At 32.5% G+C, this 21324-nt stretch overlaps 2 protein-coding genes across 2 annotated transcripts; both read right to left on the reverse strand.

The window, feature by feature from the left end:
* Window positions 1–7184: 7184 nt before the first annotated feature.
* On the reverse strand, window positions 7185–10934 carry LOC124457196 (transient receptor potential cation channel subfamily A member 1 homolog). Its single transcript, XM_047007478.1, has 4 exons — window positions 10740–10934; window positions 9278–9526; window positions 8767–9090; window positions 7185–8211 (listed from the first exon to the last, which is right to left on the reverse strand). Exons 1-4 carry the CDS (start codon window positions 10932–10934, stop codon window positions 7804–7806), a joined length of 1176 nt encoding a protein of 391 aa, XP_046863434.1. The 3' UTR covers window positions 7185–7803.
* LOC124458186 (ankyrin-1-like) lies at window positions 10108–17340 on the reverse strand. The gene is made up of 10 exons (XM_047008248.1): window positions 17215–17340; window positions 13940–14179; window positions 13696–13872; window positions 13041–13277; window positions 12107–12407; window positions 11698–11938; window positions 11526–11618; window positions 10740–11386; window positions 10376–10550; window positions 10108–10224 (listed from the first exon to the last, which is right to left on the reverse strand). The coding sequence occupies exons 2-8, from the start codon at window positions 14175–14177 to the stop codon at window positions 11057–11059; spliced, it is 1617 nt and encodes a 538-aa protein (XP_046864204.1). The 5' UTR covers window positions 14178–14179; window positions 17215–17340; the 3' UTR covers window positions 10108–10224; window positions 10376–10550; window positions 10740–11056.
* Between the last annotated feature and the right edge of the window lie 3984 nt (window positions 17341–21324).

The following is a 21324-nucleotide window of genomic DNA, read 5'->3' on the forward strand; positions in this document are numbered from 1 at the left end:
AATGTCATTATGACTTTATTACACACGCTACAAGTTTAAAGCGGTATGCGTATAATCACAGAGCATACATAAGAAAATTTAACAAGCGCAGAAACTTGAATGATAGACTTGCAACTAACTAAATTTACTTTAACACAAAAACCTCAAGAATACTTCATTCGGAATACGGAATCAATGAAGTGAATGAAATGACAGTCCGTTCATCGTTACATGCTATATTCCCGGACTAACTGACGAGCGCAATAAACGGCAGTCTTTAGAGCGGAATATATTTACAGTGGTTGGTAAAATACACTGAACTGATAATCCCTATATATATTTATTAAAGGTAATGTAAAGGCAAGAGACTTTGCTCAAAGAACTCTTTATTTCAATCGTCGTTTTTGTGATTTCCATATTTTACTACAGCAAACTGCTTTTGTTGATGAGATTTTTGCTTTTATATTTTAGTAAAGTACCACCCAATGAGAGTTATTCATAAACAACAACAAACTTACCGCGAAGTATGACAAAACTTTTAGATACTGTACAGCTTATGCAGTGCCACTCAAAGTCAATTTCACTTCTTGTTGTTTATTTATTCAACTTACTGGCTTCCGGAGCAAAGGTCATCCTGTTTTACTTCTCGGAAAACTGTAGTGTATCTAACTGTTCTGTGTCGCGATTATAAAGTCGAAGGTCCCAAATAGATGGTCGCGAGTTTAAAATTTTTTCATCGTGGAAACGTTTTAACGAAGATGACGTTGCCAGATTCACAAGTCGATTTCTATATATGCACTTTTGAGCGTTCTTTTTCAACCAACATCTGTGATCGGCTACTGTACGCGCGTTCCCTTTTATCAATCGAATAATATGTTATTACCACTTAAAAAATAAATGATTTACGTATGTTGTACATTTGTAATTAATAATGCAATTAATAAAGCATTAAATTTAAAAGACTTTATTGTTGGAATTATGAATACAATTTTATACAATTTAAATGATTTCTCAGATACAACTACACATGTTGTTAGTGAGCATCGCACTCTTTAGATATTTTCTCACTGAGAGCGTTGCCTTTTAAAACAATTCTCGTGCATTGGAAAATAAAACCCTTTGTTTGCAGGAAAAAGCACGATAATTGTGGGGAAGTGTAAGTCAGTAGAGTTGTAGGTTATATTTAGGGCTAAGAATATATATCTTAAAGTGTTTATGTGACGAATTTCAGCCCCCCTTTTTTATTAGCCATATTGAAAGTTTGGACTATTTGAAGGACTAAGACACGTCGATGGACATAAACAGATGTAAAAAAGTTCATTAATTTTGTCTCTGAAATTGGGTACTATTTGCGAACTTTTTACGACGCCATATTGACACTTGTGACGTAGATAGTTGAACACGTCTGTTTCCGTGAATATAATATTATATTATCGTAGAGGCATTTACTGTCGATTTTCTTGTAGAAACAAAAAAACACAATTTTGAAAAACTAACAAGAAAAAGTATTCTGAAGACTTATGGCTTCTAATCATTGATCAAAAAATTCGAAGTCTATGTCTGAATCTGTTTTTGAGTCGAGCTCGGAATCCATGGATTATGTCGAGCAATTAAATAACTTTGTGATAAAGTACGCACTCCGGACGATCCTGATGGAATTCTGCCTTCAACATTAGAGGAACGAAGTGACGGTATATTTCCACCCAATGAATGGGGAGTTGTTGTTGTTTTTCACATATGCTCAATTACTTCTGGTTTTCTCCTATTTATAAGGTAACTAAAGTCAATTTATAACTCAAAATGCTCTCACGTTTTAGGTTTAATTGTCAATGCTGTGATACCGAATTGTTAGAAGTAACATTTGCAAGTGCAGTAAGAAATTGGGACAGTCTATTTCTAGTAAGATTGTACAAGAACTTTTTCATTAGCATTGTTTCATCAACAATAATTCCTCTAAACTTATTTACTTCAGGTATTTGAGAACTGTTACATGCATACAGATGGTTGATGCCATGGTTTTGCAGATCATGTGATGGGAAAACAGATGGCCTTTACCTGCTTGTGTTTGCTACTTTATTTGAAAACATATCCAAGTGGTAACACCAAAGTATACATACAATCAGAGGGGCAATCAAAAGTCTGTTCAGTTGTGTAGAGGCTGTTGACCTTCTTTCTGAATTTAGAATGATCATGGAAAGTGCCTAGATAAAGACCAAAGGCAGATATATGTATGCACCAAATAAGTGAACATGCAATTTACTGGTTTGAAACAAGAGAATGTGGTAAAGAGGCAACTACGGAGAGGTTAGCTGAAAGAAAAGAGAAAGAAAATCTTTTTACCTTTTTTATAATGTCAGTCTCTAGAAAAAAAGACAAAAGAAAAATATAAGAAACTATATCACATATTTAAAATGTAAAAATGGAAAATAACAAGCAGCATGAACTTATCTTGTGAGGTCTTTACTCATGAATGCACTGTATTAGTGTGTCCATCAATCAATTACAACAAAAAAGTAGCCATAAAAATAAAATTTAGTTAAATGATTGAGAAAGATAATTATCTTAAAATCTGACAAGTATACATACCTAGTTGTTGGTAGTTCCTAGTCAAGAGATCATGTTTCCTTCAGTGATGGTTTATGGAGAGTTCCTCGAATGTTCTACAGGAGTTATATGGAATTTATTGAGCAATAATTTACCTAGTATTAATGTCCAAATATATATGCAAGGATAAATCATTTTGCTTAGTGTTGAAACATCTAAATGATAGTAATTGATTGTATATATGATAATAAATAAAGGCAGGGCAAAGTTAAATATTCTTGTGCATCCTTCGTGATGCCATTGAAATAATAATAGTTTGAAATTTTGTTCAAATTAGCATTCACTCCACTGCATTAATCGCGCGAGAAGTCACTGGTGGTGTTTGGCGCAAAAATTTAAAACCTAACATGGCAAAATTTCTGCACTTATAACGATTCTTGTATTAGATGTTTTTGTAGTTTTTTCGTGTTTTTCACTCAAATGTAGTTTTGTAGCTTTGTAATGTTGTTTTTTTGTTTATGTAGTTTTGTAGTTTTTCACTCAAACCTAACTCTTTTTGGTTAGTACTGTAATGAAAAATACATTTGCTCGATGTGATTACACAAAATAACGAAGAATGGCCGTAGCTAGTTACCATGGAAATTCTGCTTTTAGCCCGGTCAGCAGAGATAACATGTTTACATTGGAAAAACTATCCCGTTAAACCGGGCGCCCCGCTTAACCGAACGCATTTTTTCACTACGCATGCGTGAATTCCGGGCGCCCCGCTCAACCGAACGCATTTTTTCACTACGCATGCGTGAATTCCCAGCAAGATACTTTCACAAAATCAGTATGGAGTAGTATTGCACAAGAATGTTATTTTACAAATAATTCACGTTTAAAGTAAAAGTTTGTCAAAATTTTTACAAAATGTTATAATCTTACGAAGACGATAAGGTTCCAACCATTTGTAGTGCAAAACGATACATTTAAAAAAAAATCTACAATTTCTATTGCAATCCAACGGAATTATCTTGCTGGAAGGCATGTCTCCTTACAATTTGCTACAGAGAAGTGGGGATACTAACGTCAAAGGTTCCGACACAAGCGGATGTTCTGCTAATACATCATCTGAGTATCCGAGCACCGAGTTAGAGGAAGAATACATCATCTGAGTATCCGTACGTTGTTAACCCAAAGATGCCACATAATTTTTACCTGAATAGATAGATAATAATCTCTTTAAAAAGATTTCGTAGCTCTCCAAGTGAAAAAGTTCCACAATTGAGAGAGAACTTCCATCAAAGCTTGCAATTTCCGCACTTCGATAAAGAAAACTTACCGTAATTTTTTGCATTCTACGCATGCGCACATCAAATAACTCGTACTACGTATGCGCAGTCCGATTAGATGTTGTTGCCATGAGGGTATTCCCAATTATTTTAATAAATTTCTCAAGTTGGACAAATAGAAACGATATAAACTTCCTTATTAAAGACTGTCAATTACTGTTTTCTTAACTGCTAACTTTCAGGCAGTACAATATAAGTTTGCAATGCGAAAAACCCATCTTTATCAAACATGACGGAAAATATATAAATTACCCAAAGATTGCAAAGTGACATATTTGCGATAATATCAATCATCACTTTTGTTTTCTAAATTATTTGTCCCAAAAATTATAAAACGTTCAGTTTTTGCGAAATATATCTGTCACTTTAAAATTTAAGATAAATAATAGGCAAACAGTGCAAAAATATCTACCTGCCTGTCAATACTGTTTATATCACTTCTTGGGAAAGCCTCTAAAATTTAATACTTAATTAGTTTCAGATTACGGCCTGTAGGATATGACAAAGTTGTTTAACTTTAAGTCGGAGATCTGTTCCTCACACTAAGTTCAGTCTCTTCATGACATTTGCGTTCTTGTTGCTTTTATGCCTTTTCATATACCAGCTTGTATTTTTTTATGTCATAGAATCGACCACAAAGAATAAATTTAAAGTTCAATCTTGGAAAACCAACTTTTTATGAATTCTGAGCATCGTGCATTTAAACAGCATTTAGATCGTCTACTTTTTAACTGCAAAAAGGGTCTAAATCAAAAACATTTAATTAGTCTGGAATGGAATAAAGCGAAAATTAATTATGCCTAGATACAATCAATGGGCCTCTTGAAAGCTTGGGCCTGTAGGCTTTAGCCTACTTACCCTACAGAGTAATCTGCCACTGTACTTAGTGCTTTATTAAACAAATGTACTATAGATATGTTTTATGCTCATTAGATAACTGATTCATCCATTTTGTTCATGCTAATCTTGGTTTTTTAGATCGTAACTTCACTGTTCTAGGTGACATTATACGATATACAGTTTTACTTTGCACAGAAAATGAAGACGTATGCGCTTTGTTGGCACTTGAACTTGGTATGCTTCCTTATATTGGCAACTCAGATATTGTATTTTGTTTCATATCAAAAATAATACTTCTGTTATATGAATTGCTACTGTTCCAGGCTTCTGAATTATTAGCAATATCCCAAGCATGAATAGTCGGAACATTTCTAATGGTCATTGCCTAGGGGAAATATCAGAATATATTCATCTATTTTCCGATTATACTCAGCTATTCTTTTGTGGATTAGTCATCTGTGCAAGAGCAGCTTAATGACTCAATGTAAAGGAATATGACATATAATGCTTCAAGCTACTTAGAAGAAAAATTACTGAATCTGAATCTGTCAGTTGTCTAAGGACCATAGTAAGTACTGTGCTTTTCATGCAGATTCACAATGCTTCAAAATTGCTTCACAATTGATTTGCAATGCTCTTAAAGTGGTTCTATGACGAAAACTTTACGTTTAAAAAATCATAGATTTTATCATTCAATAGTTAAAACACATATAAGCAAAAATAATAATATAACGAGGGAGTTATGAACATTTGAAATGTCTAATTTTCATGTCCGCCATTAAAATCGGCCATTTTAAATATTTGCAATCAGAAAAGTCTGTGACGTCATAGTCTTAACACGGCAAGAAGCGCACATTGGAAAGTATACAAAGTAATACATGAATAGAGCAAAAAATGTCAAATTCATTGAGATCTAGCTCGCTCTCTGAGTCTTTGATCGAGACAATTGCATCGATTTCTTCATCGGAATTTGTGACGGCAAATTCGAACGAATCTAATTCGGAAATTTTGCCATTTGTCGATAATAAGAATCGCTTGCTTCGCCCGATGAAATTGCTGAGTACGAAGCTACAGTCGCAGAAGAACGGCGGGTTGAAGACATGCTGCAATATCATTTTGATGCCGTGTTGATGCTACTTCATGGTAAGATGTCATTCTTAGTGTGTTACTTTGATCTGAATCGTCTGCCGTTAGCTATGATAACTTTATGGAAACATACAATTTGGCCAATATTAAAGGTGTGAATGTGGCCATTGTTCGTTGGATCTTGTTGTCACCCTCAAGAGTGCCGATGCTGCATGGAAATAGAGCAATGCCGTGGTAAAATGTATCAGTTCGAAATCGATGAAAGAAAATGCATTTTGGATCACCCTGGCTTTAACGAAGTTTGCCTGAACGAATTTGTTCTTCAAGCAGCTTCGTTAGGTTTAAAGACCAAAGGTCATCGCATGATACAGACACTTCATTTTGTATTTCCTTTAAAACCTTAGTATAAATGTATATTATATATTGAAAGTTTGCCTGGATGTATTATTGGTTCTCTCAAATTGTGAAAATTTATCATCTGCAATATGTGTAAGTATATAATAATTGCAACTTGTGCTAACCTGACGCCGCTCTCTTGACGTTGTTGGTGTTTGTGATTTCTTCCAAATACTAGGTACGGCACCAGGTTTGAGCAGTCTAGTCATACCACCCAAATGGAATAAACGCTTAAAACAATCATCCGAAAAGTGATCCGAACAAATCATAAATCGAATTTCGCGCGAACTCGGATTAAAATTTGCGCGCTTCGTCTGAAAAAATTTAACCCAAATTCTTCTCAAAGACTCGTCGTTTGGGCTTTTATGTAATGAAATGCCTGTACTTCTATCAGACTTATTACTGCAATCTTGCACGATACAGCGTGTTGAAGGCATGTTAAAAAAATTGAGTTATACAACCTTTTAAATCTCTATTTGTATATAGTGTTATATTGTAAAAAGTCGCGAGTTAAGACTATGACGTCACAAGCACCTTCCTGCTTGAAAATTCAAATATGGCGCATTTTAATGGCGGCTCTTAAAGTTCAAGTTTTATCACTACGTAACTCGAGCAGCATGAAATACATTGCGCTAAAATTTCACCAGAAGCCATTTTTTTACATACACTATTAATCTATGAAAAAAAAACGAGAGGCAAAATTTTGTCATAGTACCACTTTAAGGCAGATTCACTCAGGAAGTTTTTCAAGTTGATCATATTGACATTCAATCCTAAAAATGTGGTATTTAATAAAAGTTATATTATAGCAGCTAGAATTATTAAAAAAACAACTAGAAAGAATCTAATGAAGTCATCACAAGAGATCAATTATGAAAATGGTACATTTGACACACTTTATTAACCCCATTTCTTTGGAAAGTCAAAGATGTGACTCCCTACAAAAAAAAAAGTATCTGTAAAGATATCAATAAAAAGCAGTAACAATTAAATGTCAAAGAAAAGTTTCTATGAGCATGTAAACACATATTTAAGTTTATTTCCATCAAATTTTACGATGTGTTGACAAACTCTCACATATATAATAATTATATGTTACCAAAGATTTATTACTGCAATCTTGCACGATACAGCGTGTTGAAGGCATGTTAAAAAAATTGTGTTATACAACCTTTTAAATCTCTATTTGTGTTATAGTGTTATATTGTGTTATAATTATATGTTATATGTTATTATTATTACATTATATGTTATAATAATTATATGTTATAATTATATGTTACCAATTTCAACAAAAAGGTTCATTGTATAATGCCTACACCCACATAACAAGTGTAGGTATGCTCATGCTATGTAACAATTATGGTCCTCACTTAATGTAGAAGAAATAAATTTCTAACGAAATTTTCAATGCTAGTGATACAAAATTTACAAACTGCGAACAAAGTTGCAAGTTGACTAAGCTACTGTTGCTCTCATATCATCTTTAACTCAGTTACAGGTGACTTTGAATACTTTATTCATTGCGTGTGATCTATATAATTTTGAAAAGAATTTCATTTCCCATAGAAATCATCCAGTAACATTTGAATATATGAGCAAACACCCTTCTCTAAATGAACCTCTAAGAACGGCCTTGACTTTCCCGAGATCTTTCCTTCTCAATGTCCAGCATTGTCTTTATCAATTCATTTTTCATCATTTCAAATTCATCTCTTATCATTTTACTTAGGTCTTTGTCGTTCTTCATTTTCGTTATCAGTTCATTCTTTACTTTAACTTCCTCATTCATCCTTTTAAGTTCCTGTTTCACCATTGTAAGTTTCATTTCCAATACGTCGTTGTTCTCATGTGTTTCCAAAACTGTTGAAATGAAGTCAAACCCATAAATATACTTCCAAATTATGTTACCAAAACTTTTATCATGATGTTTCGGCCTATCCACAGCTGGTTTTAAAAAGCTGTTGCCATTCCTACAAGAAAACTTTCTAAACTTGTGCATCTTCCTTTCTAAATTGATTATCATTTTTGCCTAAATAATAGATAAAATTCATTATCAGATCATTGCTAACTGCGTACACTGAAGCACGTTATCTTATGGTCTATACCATAGGGGGCTAAATTTTAGACTGTTTTTATATGTTGTGATGTTGTATAGGCTGGAGTTACTTGAGCCTAATAATATAGTGTTTTTACTTGTCTCCAACTACTACATGTCTTAGTCTTGAATCAAGCTATCATCGTTGGACGTGGCGTCCTATTATTTTAGTATTTGAGAAACGCGTGGTTACCACTGACTTGTTGAGGATAGTTAGAGCTAAAAAATTTCCATGCTTGATTAAAATTTTTGCTAAATGAATTTTGTTCCTCTTAGTTTTTTATGTAGTGTTAATACTGTTTTCGTTTTTTCAATGTTCCTTTATAACTACCTAAACTAGCATTTGATGTCTTGTTGTTATTTAATGGAAATGAAAAGATTACTTTATGTTTCAAATCAAACTGATGTTTCTAAAATTAAAGCTAAACAAGCTATATGAGAACCATTTATAATAACATTTTGCTTTTATGATAAATTGCTATTACTCACAGTATAAAAGAGTTTGATTTGTTTATTTTTTTTCTTGAACTCGTCACTTGTGTCTTGTACTGCAAGAGCAACCAACAGATTCATAATGATGATTGAGACAAACAGAAGAAAAACAACAAATATAACCAGTCGCAGCGTTTTGAATGTATTGAACTCTGAAATATCATTCTCCACAAAATTTTCCTTGAAATCAAATTCACCCATCATCATGACAATAGCTGTTAAAATAGCGTGCCCAAAGTTTTTGAATCTTTCTCTATCATTCATGATCACCGCAAAGGCTGTTGCAAACGCCACTAAGAAGAACACCAGTAAGATCATTACCTGTAGAGTAGTGAAAATTAACTTAAATAATTTGTGTAAACCGAGGTGAACGGTAAAAAACTTTTTTATCAAGATGTATCTAGATAGTATAAGCTTGCAGACTTCAAAATTTTAAGCGTCAGAATATTTAATGGTAAAGTTTATCCAACTAAACTATTTCAATAAAATGTTTAAGAAGTATGGAAACCTTGCATAATGTGACTGCCATTCTTCTTATTGTATAAATCAACACACCAAAATATGAAAATTGTGTGAAATACATAACCAGATAAAACCATGCAGACAGCAATGCCATGGAACAGGCTTTCCATTGATAAATTGCCTTTACAGAGATGCTCCCGTTATGTGGTACAGCAAATATTAACGTGGATATGTAGAGAACACACTCCAAATAGTTCATGTCGTCGACAAAGTATTGCAATTTATAGACAACTAACTACAGAAGAACAAAATTAAATCATAAAAATTTCAGTTAAATGATATGTATTCCATTCGGCATTTTTTAAAAGCTTTTGAATTGTTTTTGTCAAAACACTGGACGAAGAGCTTGCGAGTCAAGAAAAAGTTGACATAGCTTAGCTAATTCACTTAAGAAAAGGCATTGCCTATATTTGTTACTTATTGAAGATAAAAAAGAAAATAATAATAATAATAATAATAATAATAATAATAATAATAATCAAATTTGTAATCATACTTGACAAAGTTCTTTAACGCAGCCATAACAAGAAAAAATCACACAAACTAACATCGCCATTATCAAGTAAGCATTATCTAGTGTTAAAATTAAGATATATATCGTTAAAATAATTATATTCTTGATTGGATGCATGTCTTTTGGATTACCTTTGTATAAGACTCTTTTATCATCTGTAGGAATACCATTTGTTTCGTTAAAAATTGCAAGTGTCGTGTTAGGAATACTATATGTTGTGCCTTCTTTGTTCAAAAGTGTTGTCTTATAGCTGGGAATGCTAAATGCATAATAGTTTAAAAATTGTAAAAACACAAGATATATAAACAATTCAAGTGTGTAATATTTCCATGTGTTATTTCTCCACTTTTCTTTAAGATATTTCAAACAGACAGGATGAGAAAGACATTTGTAGCTTTTATTATCCACCATCGCTTTGACTGCAATGTAAGGTTTACGTTTAGTGGACTTCATACTGAACTCTGCAGGTGTAATAAAAGTTATAAAACATGTATAAAGATAATATTCTTTTTAATGAATGGCACATTAAGGGACGATGTGAAGAAGAGAATAAAGGAAGAGTGAACATACCTTTGGCACTACCTTGTAAACATATGAAGTCGTATTCAACTTTACGGTCATCACATTCTGGGTCACCTGTGGAAATCATGCTGTTACAAAGAGCTTGGTAAGCCACATCTGACATGTTTTTTGAAACCAATTTTGCCATCTGTACTTCAGGATTGTGTAACGATTTTTCTAAAATCTGAAAACAAATATGAATGTTTTTAAATGTATGTTTATGATTTACTAATATTCATAAAAAGAAATTTGTAATAAGCAAGAGCTTCTATTGCTCCAGGGAAATACTGAAAAGCTATTCTTTTTTCATAATTTTAACGCATGGAATATCTTGTGCTTGGAGGAACACATGTGCTTAATAAATTATTCAAACCTCTCTCCATCTACTATGACGCATCATCATCTTAGCGCTCTCTTGATCACCATTTTCAATAGCCCAATCAAAGCAGTTCATGAATTCATAATCTTTTGTAATGGTTGCCTTGTTATCCAGTAAATATTCCAAAACATCTTGCTTGCCATGAAAGGCAGCTTCAAGCATTGCTGTCCGTTTATCTTTAGTCTCCATGTCTATCATGGAATAATCATGATCTAACAATAATTTGACGACATCGACATTTCCATGCTGTGCTGCGATATGAAGTGGGGTGGACTCGTCCTTATTCCTAAAAGTATAAACATAACATTTGTTTAAGGTTTAATTTTTTGTCTAAAAAACATTCCGAAAAATGATGTTTTCAGGAATTTTTTCCCAAAATAAAATGCATTGAAAGCATGCCTTAGTAATATAGCTCCCCTATGCAAAAGACATGTAACTATTTCTTGATCACCGCACTCAGCTGCTGTGTGAAGTGGTGTTTGTTTATTGGCATCAATTTTGTTAGTCAAGGCTGGCTCATGATCGAGTATAATTTTCACAACATCAGGTTTCTGAGAAATAACGGCACAATGTAATGGTGACTGATGGGCTTTGGTGAAAACATTTAGATCAGCACCATGTTCTATCAGAATTTCAACACTCTAGAAAGAACGTGGTAGTTAGATTTGACATCGTAGTTAAATTTAACAATTTTTAACCAAACATTTTATGTAAACCTAAGGCTGACCTTAAATCTAGATTCTTGGCCAAGTATGTTTTAAGGAATGGAAACTTATTTACCTCAATGAAACCTTTACAAGCTGCGTCATGAAGTGGAGTGTAACCATCATCTGCTGTTATTTCATTTATTAATGAACTAATGACATTATTTTTCTAAATAGTTTTAAAAAGAATTACAGATATGCTAAAATTTATCCGCCGCTAGCTTACAGCAAACACGCTAAAATTATACCTTTAGCAAAATTTTTAATATTTCAGGATATGCAATTGCATAATGAAGAACTGTTTTATAGCTGTTGTCGCGTATGGTAAAATCGGCTTTAAGTTTTAGCAGTTCTTTAACAACTTCGATATGACCAAGTTGTGTAGCAAGAATTAGAGCGGACTGGGAGTAATTCGTTAACTCGTTGACAAAGTCTTTAGACAGAGATCCAATGTAACTCACAAGACTGCTGTGGTTATTGATGGCAGCTCTATATTAAAAAAAGGATATTCCAAATAGTAATAAAAGGCACATTCTTAAGACACAAGTTGTTTATCAGGGAATGAAAAAAACTGAACAGAAGGTAGACTTTATTCCGTATTTAGGCTTAAATGAAATGAATTTTCTTAAACAAACTCATAAATACCGATAGCAGTACCTATGTAACGGAGTGTGTCCTCGTTCATCTTTTCGGTTCAATAGCACCAGATCTAGATCTCCCATCATGCTGACGAATCGCGACAATAGCTTTTCCATCCCGTATTTACAAACATCATGTATTAAATGATTATTATTTTTTATTTCTTGTGACAAACAGGAGCGTATTATGTTTTCATCTTGCTGCAAACAAACTTCTACTAAACTTTCATTTCCGCTGTTTATAGCGACATGAAGAATATTACGGTATTGAGAGCCCCCGTACTCCTCACTGAACAATAACGCTTTTAATCTGCCTTTTTCTAAAAGAAAAATGTTTATGGCATGAAAATCGTGGAAAAAGAAAAATTATATTCTCTTTAGCAACTAGCAGTTAAAGTGGTAATATGTTTCTGTCTAAGTTGCAACCTATCATTTTAACAAATATTTATCGTCTCTCCGATATCTTATTGATCTAATTAGAGAGTAAATTTAGTTATCTAGAGGGCTAAAGACCTACACTCACAAAACAGACACAGAATCAAGCAAATGTTCATTCTTATGCACTTTAAGTAAATAGTGAATAGACGAAAGCTTATGCACACTCTCTGCCCAACTTAAAACGAATAATGCTGAAATGTTAATGTTTTTATGCACTTTTTCTTTCTTCACGTACATCATATTATTTATTTTAAGTAACTTTAATCAAACTTGGATCATAATACAAATAAAAATATTTTTTGTTACTACATCAGCATATTGGCCAACAACCGATGAAAATACTCATACACGTGTTATAATCTCTAAAAACAATTACTATCAAAGTAATGAATATGGCTAAAAATACAAATGATAACAAAATCTTTATAAGTGAATACAACCTTTGCTTTCCAAACAGCGAGCTAGCAAAACAACTGTTCATAACTATTGCATGATCCTCGTGAAAATCACTTTACCGTGTTTTAAGAATAGATCCAGCATTTTTGTATGTCCTTCATATGCGGCGATGTGCAGTGGAGATTTTTCTGTCATATCATCCTCTGTTATCTTTCCACCGTGTTGCAAAAACTCTTTGGCTATGTTCAAATTGTTGTGCATTGCTGCAAAATGAAGTGGTGAGCGGGCATTTATGTTTTCAACATTGTTCACAAGTTCAGCCACAAAATCCTTCTCTAACAAGTTGCGAAGAATATCTATATAAAAAAAAATATTGATGAAGATATGTGTCAAAAAAAAGATAAATTTATCAATTAAAATTCAAGTGACCTCCAACAGCAATGCAATGTAACTATAACAAAGTTTGCAGTATAATCTTAGCAATTAAAGGACATATTGCAATTTAGTTTCACTGATCCGTTATAACATTTTTTACTCATTTTGACAGCAGATAAGCACTCGATAAATACAACAATTAAATCCGACATTTCTTGAGATCAACTATAACTTTTTGAAATTTATCACTTTATATCTATCTACAGTTTTTTTATAGCAGCCTGCAGTACAATGGTCCGAATCACCTTAACAATTATATTCTAATCTAAGTTAACAAAAAACAAAACATAACAAAAGAATATTCTCAGCATTGTCTTCTTTAATGTAATTATTACTTACATACGTCTCCAATTTTTGCAGCTACATGAAGTACAGTCTCCCCATTCTCGGCAATCACACACTTGGTTTCTTGAATGTAGTTTAACAAACAAGAAAAAGAATTAAGACTTCGTGACTCCAAAGCATAAAATATACATGGTCGGCCTCTTTCGTCACGTTTGGAAAGTAATCTTTGAACTAAATAAAAAATTCAAAATGCTAAGTTCGTAAAAAAGGACATTGAAAGCAGTAATGAATTACTTACTTTCCTTATTACTGTTGTTAACACTCAAGATATTTATGATTGCTTGTATGTCATCGTAAATAGCTGCAATTTTCAGTCGATTAGCAAGCGAATGCCCTGTCTTATTCCCATTTAGTTTTACATCCGTGTTGCATTGTTCGTTGATTGGTATGGGTGATTTCAGCACCAAATCACTGGTTTCCGCAATGTTGTCCTTTTTTCGAACAAAATTATACCACTTACGTGATGTGTTAGCCATTTCTGATAGAAGAAAAGGGATTGGTTGTTGAGAATGTATGCATGTTAGAGTAGAAAACATTAGCTTGTGAGTGTTATTCACTCAGCTTCGCTTCGGAAGATAACAATGACATCGGTCTGAATAATTCTGGATATCAAGCTTAACCTCATTCAATAATTGCTTAATAGTTTCAAAGCAAGCAACATGGACAACATACATCTGCCTATTCCTTGTTTTCGAAAGAAGTCAGCAGAACAAATAAGAGTGACATTAAAGGAAACTTCGGAATCTCTATAAAAATTTATAGAGTAAAAATGAGCTCCATTGCTCTTCGTCTTTACAAAGAAAAAACCTGCAATTGAATCAGTTTAGAGAGTTTGAACAACTCATTTATTACATTCAACTATTTTTTTTATTTTACTTACAAATTTATTTTTTTCATAAAATCTCTCAGCTACTTTTGCACTAAGTTTGACTCCTTGAAGAAATTTTTTAAGCTTAAAATAACTAAGCGTGGGGCCAAATTTTATGAAAAAAACACAAGCATGTTTGAAGCATAACGATGAAAATAACGATAAGCAATTGTGGAGATATACAAACAAAATTTTCAAAAGAAAAGCAAGTTATGCAATGCACATTAACAGTTCATATAAGACAGTAATGTTGAGATGTAAAGAAAAATATGTTAGTGTTAAGGCCACGCAAACTATTTTGTAAATTCTATTCGGTGTTGCTACACATAAATTTCTGCACGAATAATTTCAATAATTTTTACAATATTAACATCCTCTATTATAGTTCAGTCAAACTCAACGAAAGTTAAAAAACAAGCATGGTTTTCATAAAGCATGTTCACCGCTATGCTTGACGTTATAGCTTGTCACCTATATACATTCTTTCAAATGCTAGTAATGAAAACAAGTGAATAGTCTTACAAAAATATTTGTGCCTTTATTTATATACTAAATATGCTCGCTAATCTTCCCAAGAAGTTTTTTAATTGGACTTAAAGTCAAAAATTTAGCATTAATCGTCATAAGAACAACTTTGTTTTTGTAAGGTTACTTCAAAGGTCTGTGGCCATTACGTTCATTTAGAATGTACATTTATGAATTTTATAGAAAAAATAATTTCACATTCTAAATACGATTCATTTCACATATCTTTAATAAATTAAAGTAAATTAAATTAGATTAAATTGGAAGTGAAATAAACTTTATAACTTTTGTGTTGTTTGTATAGTATTCCAAACGAAATTTTAGTTCACTTTCCCTTCTGTAAAACAGTACAAATGATTAGGCTGGGGGAGATTAAATCATGTATAGTTTTCAGTCGACAGAGTCTATACAAACAATCTGAGGCGTGCCAATGAATCTGCTTTTGCAATGGGCTAATCTCATCATGACGAAAAATACATTTAGAGAATACTGCAATAAAAAATATACTCAAAACGGGAGTTTTCGATTTTATAGTATTTTCGACGTGCAAAATATTCAAACTGGCACAGCAGCGTATGTTATGTACACAAACATAATGATTGTTTTATCGATGGTCTGTATCATAGCAGGAATTGTGATTTCTGAAACGAAACAGATATCTTTCATCTTTATGGTGTACAAGGCCTATGTTGAGTGATAGCAATGTTGCTATATGTAAAATTCGTAGAAGATTACTAAAATGTTCAAAATTGGATCTTGTGCAATAAAATATGTACATAAGAGTTTTGCTCATTGGGTGTTATGATGAACCGTCCTTGTTATGTAAACGATGTTTAAACGATCAGCAATTAACTGGTTTTCCTCTGATGTCTTTGACAAGTTCACCAAGTATTTCCATTGAATGCCCTCAGGTACCTTTGAAATTAACTTTCGATTTCTCAATTAGAGGAGTCTCAAGGCATTCAGTTTCTACGTCTATACAATATGTTTTTTTTGGTTAGATCCATTTTCCGATTGACTCATTCATTGCAAGTATCGAATGCGCAAGGCACTTCTTTGATGTCAAAATTATTAACGTAATAACTGCGGTTGCTCAGTAGTTGTAAACATTAACAAAGTTTCATACATTTCTATTCTTCGAAATCTTATCGACAATATATTATTAGTCAACTTTACATTTGAGTTCGCTAATTTATATCTTGGATGAACGAAACACCTACGGTCTGTTGCGCCAAATAAGATACTCGCCTTTTTTACCATTGTTCAAAGCGTTAGTGGCGTTAGATTTGTAGTACAATCCAAAATTGTTATTTTTGACGGTAGAGCCATTTGAACTCAAGAGACAATACAAATTTGATAAAAAATGTCCTTAGATTTTTCATCCCAAAGATTTTAGCGTTCCAGTTTCGGATGATTTAATTCAAATTGATGAGATATGGAGATTGATGCACAATTTACAAATGTGTAGTGTATATTCGTATGAAATCCTTCACTAATTAATATTACCGCAACGAAAAGCTGCCTTGAATATAGTAAATTCTCAACGAATGCTAAGTATGGGAGTATGTATTACACTATAAGACGTTTTACAATTATGTTGCGGTTGTTTGGCATTCTCTATAAGTTAATGTTTATCTATCAAAACACCAACTTCTAAAACATCGTAAATAATAGTTATTGAAACACTAAATATTTAACTATGTTATATTATTTTTAAATTTCTAGAATTTATAGTATTCCCTGTATTATATACAAGACTACATCAAAGCAAAAAATTATCATCAATTCAAGTTTTGGCACAGGAATGACCAGTGAAAATTTGCTAACCGTTAAAGAATGCATGTTTGTAATATAATGAGGACAAGCTCTTATAAACCATCTACATAAATATTTTAATCTCGATGAGGAAACAATATTGGAAATAATTCGTGAAATTTGGGAGTGATTACATGTACGCAATAGTTCTATGACAATAAAATCTTACTGAAACTCACTTGGCTTCAATAAGCAAAAAAATACTACGTATCACTGTTATTTTCAGCTGAATTTATTGTTTTGATAAAGATACATGATGCGAAAAAAATAATTAATTACTATAAATTACACGACAGTTTACAAACCTGTATCACTTGTGTGAATTATTTCTTCAACCAGGGCAAATCTGTAAATCTTTTTAAATAATCAATGCATTTGACTCAAAGCGCGAGCAGATTCATAACAACCAATTGTCTCTTGCAATCAACCCTAAAGAATAAAAGCAGACATCCGGTATCCCAATCTAATTTAATGAAAGACCACGTACGTCATACAGCTACACAATGTGTAGCTTATTTCTTGGAATTGGTGTAGAATTAGTATTAATTAGGGTGATGTTTCTCGCTTATCAGTAATTTTCTTAAAACATGACATTTGGTTGCTCGTTTACCATGCAAAATATATTGTAAGAAAGACAACTTGTTCAAAATTCTGATAACAAACCGAGTCATGCAAACACAGCGGGTGACTATTTTATTAAGTTTAAAAGATTTAGGAATCAACTGTAGAAAGAAAAAGCGCTAAGAACAGGACAATGCATTTTAAAACCATGATCAAAATATTAATGCATCATTAAAACCTGAAAAATTGTAAAGATCGTAATATTTCATGTTGCAATGAAATATCATTGCCAATAGGGGAGGCTAAATACCAAACGACAAATATTCTTAACTGCTGTTTTGGTTACTGTTAAATCTATACCTTGTAGTGCTTAAATATTATATTTAGCACATGTATGTAACAATTTAAAGCGTTGGCGATATCTTTGTCGTATTTAATCTTTTGTTGATAATGTAATATAGGGTGTAGTCATTGCTGGTTTATGTAATTGTTAGTATAAGTACACGTCAAGTATTAACAATGTTAAATTTTAATCAAGCTGTCCTAATATTCAAATATATGCTGCTTTGTACAAATATTTGAGATGAAAGAGAGATGAAAATAACAAAGTGACATTTCGAATTTATTACAAATCATGACCAAATTTAATAAGGCGAGAAGCTAGTAACGGCTTTACTTTTTATTACAGTTGCTGTGACATATAGTCAGTACGTTGTTGTTGTGCTATACATTAATTTTCACTTGTGGTAATCACAAGTGTTTAAAAAATTATAAAATAACTTAATTTCATTAGAGGGCTTTTATGTTCAGTTTCCAACAATATATTACCAATGTTATTTCGTTGTAATTGCGGAGTTTCAAACCAGGCTGTTTTCCAGTAAGTGTTATTACTTATTATTTACGCACTGAAGACAATTAAGTTATGCGTAACCGCAAGCATCACTTTGATATTTGACTCTGGGCAAGATAGTGCAAGACGAAACGACAAGAAATTACCGCAAATAACTATAAGATGGCAGATTTTAAAGACTACATTCAAGCAAGCGATGCAAACATTAAAGATTTCAAAAGGAAAGAAAGCTAAGTTTTATAAAATTTTCTTCAAAAAGGCCTGTTATGTTAGGTTAATTTTTCTGCTATATGTATATGTATGCTGTGTGCATTTTTAGCTCAATTATGATCGATGTTTGGGTAAATTGAGTACATCTTTTTCATGTAAAACAATCACAAAACATGTTGGTTCATTAATATATACACAGATATAAATATCGTAGCAGTGAGTTGCCTATAAAAAAGGAGTACCCAATCTAATCTTAAGTTCTGGCTCTAACTTAAAAGCAAAACTATGTTAATTAACGAGGGCACTGATTGTAAGTGAAAAGAAACGCCAATTTTTTTTAATGTATCCTAATATGTGTGTAGGCTATGACAAAAATTTGATTGAATCACAATATTACCAACAAAAAACATTTTTAGTCATCAAACTTGAAGTAGTTAAAAGATGATAAAAAGGCATATTTAAGGAAATTGAAAGTTTTCATGTGAAATTTCCAAAGCCTGCAGGCACATAACAAATACTCAAATAGGGTTATACAATGGGAAAGCAGTTGATCTTTATATTATTAAAACCCATTAGTCAGTTACAGTAGGTTAGGTATAACAGTCAAAGTATAAATGCATATATATCCTTAGTAAATTAAAAGTGCAAAAATAAAAATGAATATGCTACATTTTCTAAATAATTATTCTATAAACTTTTGTTAGTCCTATAGGTAATATTTAAAAGTTCATTTTGTATTTTATACAGAAAACATATTGTTTACAAAATGTGCATGCCAAATACCTACAATAATAAACAGCTCACTTTTAAGCTACAAGACAAAATTATGATATCTTACGACGTGACATCACTCTTCACATCCATACCATAAGACATAGCGAAACAATTTACAAGAGAACTACTCACAAACGACAGATCAGTTGCCGTTATGATCGCTGTAGATTTCGCCATTAATGTGATAGAAACGACTGTGGAGGGTGACATAGAGAAGTGCATTGCCAAGAAAAATCGTACAAAGGACCGAGGTTCCCACACATAGTTCTCATAAGACCTTAAAATGTGCAACAATTGAGAGTGATTCCGAGCAATGTCGGAATTAGTCTTGTCTAAACTTTTTGACATTATATTTCCACAAATTTATAATGTGACTCAGATAAAAACGGAACAGTTTGCATTACAGCCTTCAAATCATCCATATCGTTACAAAGTTCATTATGTTTTGAAAGGCTTCCGCAAAGGTTTCCGTTTGGGTTTTGATAACGCAAGTATTCGTTTGAAATACACCAAAAATATTTGCCCAACTGTTTTATATTAGTACTTTAAATTTATTTATAGATCAAAGCAGCCCTTAACATTGTTTGGCTACCCAATAATTTTTTGTATGTAAGTGGATCCTTTAACGATAAATTTCATTATGATAACGTACATGGTGGCAGCGATGAACAAGGAAAGAAATAGACTTGGTCCATTGATATTGGATGCTAACGCAGCTGAAAATTGGCCAAAGCTCATTCGAGAGTTTTAAATCTACTTGGTGGCTAACGAGAAAGACAGAAAATCTGAAAAGTTAAAGGTTAATTTGTTATTGAAATTTGCTACTTCTCAAGCTATCGAAGAATATAGCCATTTCGTATATAATGGAGAAGAGAATGCGGAATGTTATAAGGATGTTTGTTGTAAATTTAAAAAACTGTTTGAAGTGGCTAAAAATGTTATTTCTGAACGCTTGGTGTTAAATCGTCAGAATCAACAGGAGGGATAACGTATTGATAATTCTGTCTGTTATTTTAATCGACTTGCTCTGTCTTGTGACTTTGGTGCTTTAGAGGATTCTCTAATAAGATATCGAATTTTGGGGGTTGTTTTATCAAACAATTTAAGGATAGAATTATTGAAGAAACCTGATCTTACCCTGCAACAAGCCCACAATTATTGCAAAACATTTGAGTCATCAGATTTGCAGAATTGAGGCAGCGGGCTGAATCATTCATGTTTCCGGGAATTTCCCAAGCTTCTCGGTGCAGCTACGACTCAGCTCAATATCACTTCCTACAGTGTTTCTCTTGGTCGAAATGTGTGAATACCGACGGCTCCCCATTACCACCATGGAAGGAAACGCTAATGTTCTATGTGGCTCATTATGTCAATCAACAGTAGCATCGTTACACATTGAAAATGGATTGTGCAACTCATTGAAGGAATGTCCCTGACTTGGTGGATACTCTACAGAATCAAACGGAATCAGGGAAGGTCCAAACTTCTAACAAAAACACATCTTACTCTGTAGCTATTTCTCAATTTTTATAAAAGCTTGTAGGCTTGTTTATATAACAAGAAACTACAATATTTAGATTTTATAAAATCTCAGAAAAAGAAACAAAACTCGGCTGGCTTTTTGTAATTTTTATCTTTCAAATTTTCTTAGCAATATTACAATTGCTAGCGGATTTTTTTTAGCATTCTATCATTTTGACTACTATTGTTTAAATTCGTTGATATTTTGAAATACTATCGCAACTTTCAAAACTTTATAAAAATGAAAATGCTTTTTTGAATTTTTTGAAAAAAGGAATGGTGCGACCTACAACAATCAAAAAATCTGGCTGTAATTTACCCCCTGATCAATCGTTCCGGATGTATTTTAATTGAATAAGCTAAACTTTGAGGGACCGACTAAGTTGCGAAAAGCACGGAACCAGCACACTGTTGCTACGCAACTTCTAATTATATCCAAATTTATATTTTAAAGGTCACCTGAAATGCAAAATTCATATTTCTGTTTATTTGACATATA

The sequence above is a fragment of the Xenia sp. Carnegie-2017 genome, unplaced genomic scaffold (genome assembly GCF_021976095.1).
Source record: "Xenia sp. Carnegie-2017 unplaced genomic scaffold, XeniaSp_v1 HiC_scaffold_6, whole genome shotgun sequence".
NCBI classification, from domain to species: domain Eukaryota; kingdom Metazoa; phylum Cnidaria; class Anthozoa; order Malacalcyonacea; family Xeniidae; genus Xenia; species Xenia sp. Carnegie-2017.